Source organism: Sinocyclocheilus grahami, unplaced genomic scaffold (assembly GCF_001515645.1).
Source record: "Sinocyclocheilus grahami isolate Dianchi unplaced genomic scaffold, SAMN03320097.WGS_v1.1 scaffold932.1, whole genome shotgun sequence".
In the NCBI taxonomy this organism is placed as follows: domain Eukaryota; kingdom Metazoa; phylum Chordata; class Actinopteri; order Cypriniformes; family Cyprinidae; genus Sinocyclocheilus; species Sinocyclocheilus grahami.
The window spans coordinates 455,253-458,339 of NW_015506111.1; the positions used below are offsets into that span (position 1 = coordinate 455,253).

Here is a 3,087-nt window from a genome sequence, read left to right on the forward strand (position 1 = left end):
TTACTGTAGTGCGAAAGCACATTAATATAATGCACGAGTGTGAATCTCTCCGCTCGTGCGTGGATTTCTTTTGCTCTCGCACAAAATCGGACGCACGCGCTCAGATACACGCTGCCCGAGAGAGTGCGCGCACTTAAAACGTGTCTCTCCTCTCACTCAAACTGTGTCCTGTGCACTCTCAAAGCTCTGTGCTCATGCACTATAGATATGAATTATTTTCGCACCTCAATCTTTAATCTTAAATCTTCTGATTTAAGACAGAACTATTTAGATATGGGTCAGATGCACTATTCCCTAAACCGATACTTACGATTTGGAGACCAAATATAACACTATAATGAATGTTTCATATTTGCCATAACATTACTACATTCTATTTTATGGGATTAATGCATTTGCAGACAATGTAATTACATGTAACTGTCATATAACTGTATATGCACTGTTTTAGAGGAGAGTGCCATTGAATGTGTAGCTAATATTAAGTGGATTTTCATGAAAGAAAAAAAAGGGGGAAAAAACACATCAGAACTGACACCAAACACTGGATTAAAAAAAAACTCCCAATAAATGTCCCAACAGCGATGCTATTAGAGCATGTATTGTATTGCATTCGCAGAAAAGATCAATATACAAACATAAAAGTGATATGGTAAAACAAAGTAGCTACAATAACCAGTTTATGTTAAAACAAAAATACAACAATAAAAAATCAAGGAAAGGCCCTGCACAAATCTGTTTTGAGACTAGGCTGCTTTTTAAAAGTGCATAGTGATAAGTTTTGACAACGTTTAATTGAGGTGCGAAAATAATTCATATCTATAGTGCATGAGCACAGAGCTTTGAGAGTGCACAGGACACAGTTTGAGTGAGAGGAGAGACACGTTTTAAGTGCGCGCACTCTCTCCGGGCAGCGTGTATCTGAGCGCGTGCGTCCGATTTTGTGCGAGAGCAAAAGAAATCCACGCACGAGCGGAGAGATTCACACTCGTGCATTATATTAATGTGCTTTCGCACTACAGTAATGCGCTCTCGACATTTGTCATTAAAATAACGCCATAGCAGAGGATTCCGCTTGGTCGTAAAGCCTTCATCAGCAGGCTACGTTCACAAATAAAACAATATTTTGCGCTAAAATAATGATTCATTATCAATTGAGAAGTATTCAGTATTAAGTATTAATCAGTATTAAAGAATAGCAGAGTCCACACTACAGCTATAACGATAAAGGCACAGAGAAACGATATCTTTGGAATCACTTTCAGAACGATTTGTTTGCAGCTGATGAACGATACAAACCCAATCAGAATCCAACATGCGCTCAGAATAAACAGACGATATCGCTAATATCTTTATCGTTATAGTTATCGTTCTTGGTGTAAACGGGGCTGTCACAGACAGATATTCTGCTCTGAATACAAAGAAAGACACAACACACGTTACACAGACACATGCAATCTTCCTCACAGAGTCTCCAGCACTGCTTCAGTCTTTAAGCGACTTGAAATAACAAGCCCACATAGTGAACGCACAGCGCAGTTTTACAGCTGAATAAAAAACCAGCAACTCTCCGTTAACCCCTAACTCTACCTACCTGAAATGAATACGAAGACAAGAAAGAATGTCATCTTTGGGTTCCAGAAAACCTTCCAGATTAGTTTCAATAGACAGCGCTTGAATGTAAAAACCCTTGTCGGTGTCCCGCTACTTATATTGTGGGCTTGATCTGTCGACTTCATCAGCCACAGCACTGCACACCAAATACTGAAACTTTCCCCTTTTAAAGCAGCTGTGACTGAGGTCCCACTCTTGCGCTGAAGATGACGCCCAGCTTTTGGTGCGTAGTACTTACTTCCTTTTGAGCACCGATCGGCTTTTGTATTGGAGCAATGCATGTTAGTTAGAAATATGCAAAAAAAAAGTTTACTATTGTATCAGATAGTCCTTTTTGTGACATCCTGGGTCCAGTTTCACAGCCAACCAAACTGCTACTCAGGAAAACGACTTACTTAATTTCGACCGTCGATGTGAGCTTGTATACCATATTGTAGCTCTACTGTTTCCTAAACATGCCATAGGCAATGCACAGCATTAATCTACGTCAGATTTTTTGTTATTAATCTAGCTCATATTATATAAATATGTTTTGCGAATACTAAATTAGTTCAGATTCAATAGCCTACTTTCAGATGGTAAAATTCTTGACTTACTTGACTTACTGCGATAGAGAAGGTTCCCAACATGGAGTAAAACGACTGTCGAACAGGCAGCATCATGGCTGCAGGAGTTACAGAAGAAAGACAGATCGGTGTGTGACATCAAAGTACCGCGATAGCTCCGTATGCTTTCGAGTCGCTCTCGCGATACTTTGATGTCGAACTAAATTCGGTTGCAGTGGGTGCACCATGCATGAATTTTGTTGTTCAGTGTTAAAGCGTTTGATAAAGAGTTGATGTAATGCGGTTTGATTTTTTTGGTAGTTATGTTACATTCTGTGTCGAGAAATCCCGGCAGCTTTCAGTGAATCAGGGGTTCGAATCTAAATTCAGTCCTCTGCCCTGTTAAACCCAGCCGCTTTCCAGTTTTAGACTAATATTGCCCCTCCTGCCTATTATGAGCAAAGATTTGATTTACACACATTTGATAGCACCATTCATTTCAAGCCAATACGTTTATTACACAGTTATGTTATATTATGTTATGCAATCGTTATATATACACCACTAGAAAATACACATTCATTTAAATAGATTGGTCTTAATGGATTTTTTTTTTTCCTTCACCGTTATTTCTAAGCCTTAACTGGCGCAAAATACAGTGTATGGGATGACATCAGGTCATCTGTAGTGCATCTGCTTGTTTTACACTCTTTGGTCACCAGGTGATACTGTGAGCAACTGAAGCCTCGAGAAATGAACCCTTTTGTCAACCACTTGGCTGAACACTTCATTGCTTCATGAGGCTTCATCTCGCCATCACTATGTTCTGGTTTTAGGCAGTGGTGTGCAGAGGCTTCATGAAACACTGAAACAGACGAAGCAAATGTGCAACAATTCGACACCCGTCTCTACGGTGACATCTAGTGCT

The 3,087-nt window shown here is 39.7% G+C and overlaps 1 protein-coding gene across 2 annotated transcripts in view; it reads right to left on the reverse strand.

Annotated features, from left to right (window-relative positions):
• LOC107564416 (uncharacterized) overlaps positions 1–2,364 on the reverse strand; it is a 7,345-nt gene extending 4,981 nt beyond the window's left edge. Inside the window, exon 1 of one of the 2 annotated variants that reach the window (XM_016249508.1) lies at positions 2,211–2,364. In XM_016249508.1, coding sequence (XP_016104994.1) covers positions 2,211–2,319 — 109 coding nt within the window. In that variant the 5' untranslated portion in view covers positions 2,320–2,364. The remainder of the gene's footprint in view (positions 1–2,210) is intronic. The other variant, XM_016249509.1, reaches the window with a different exon arrangement.
• Between the last annotated feature and the right edge of the window lie 723 nt (positions 2,365–3,087).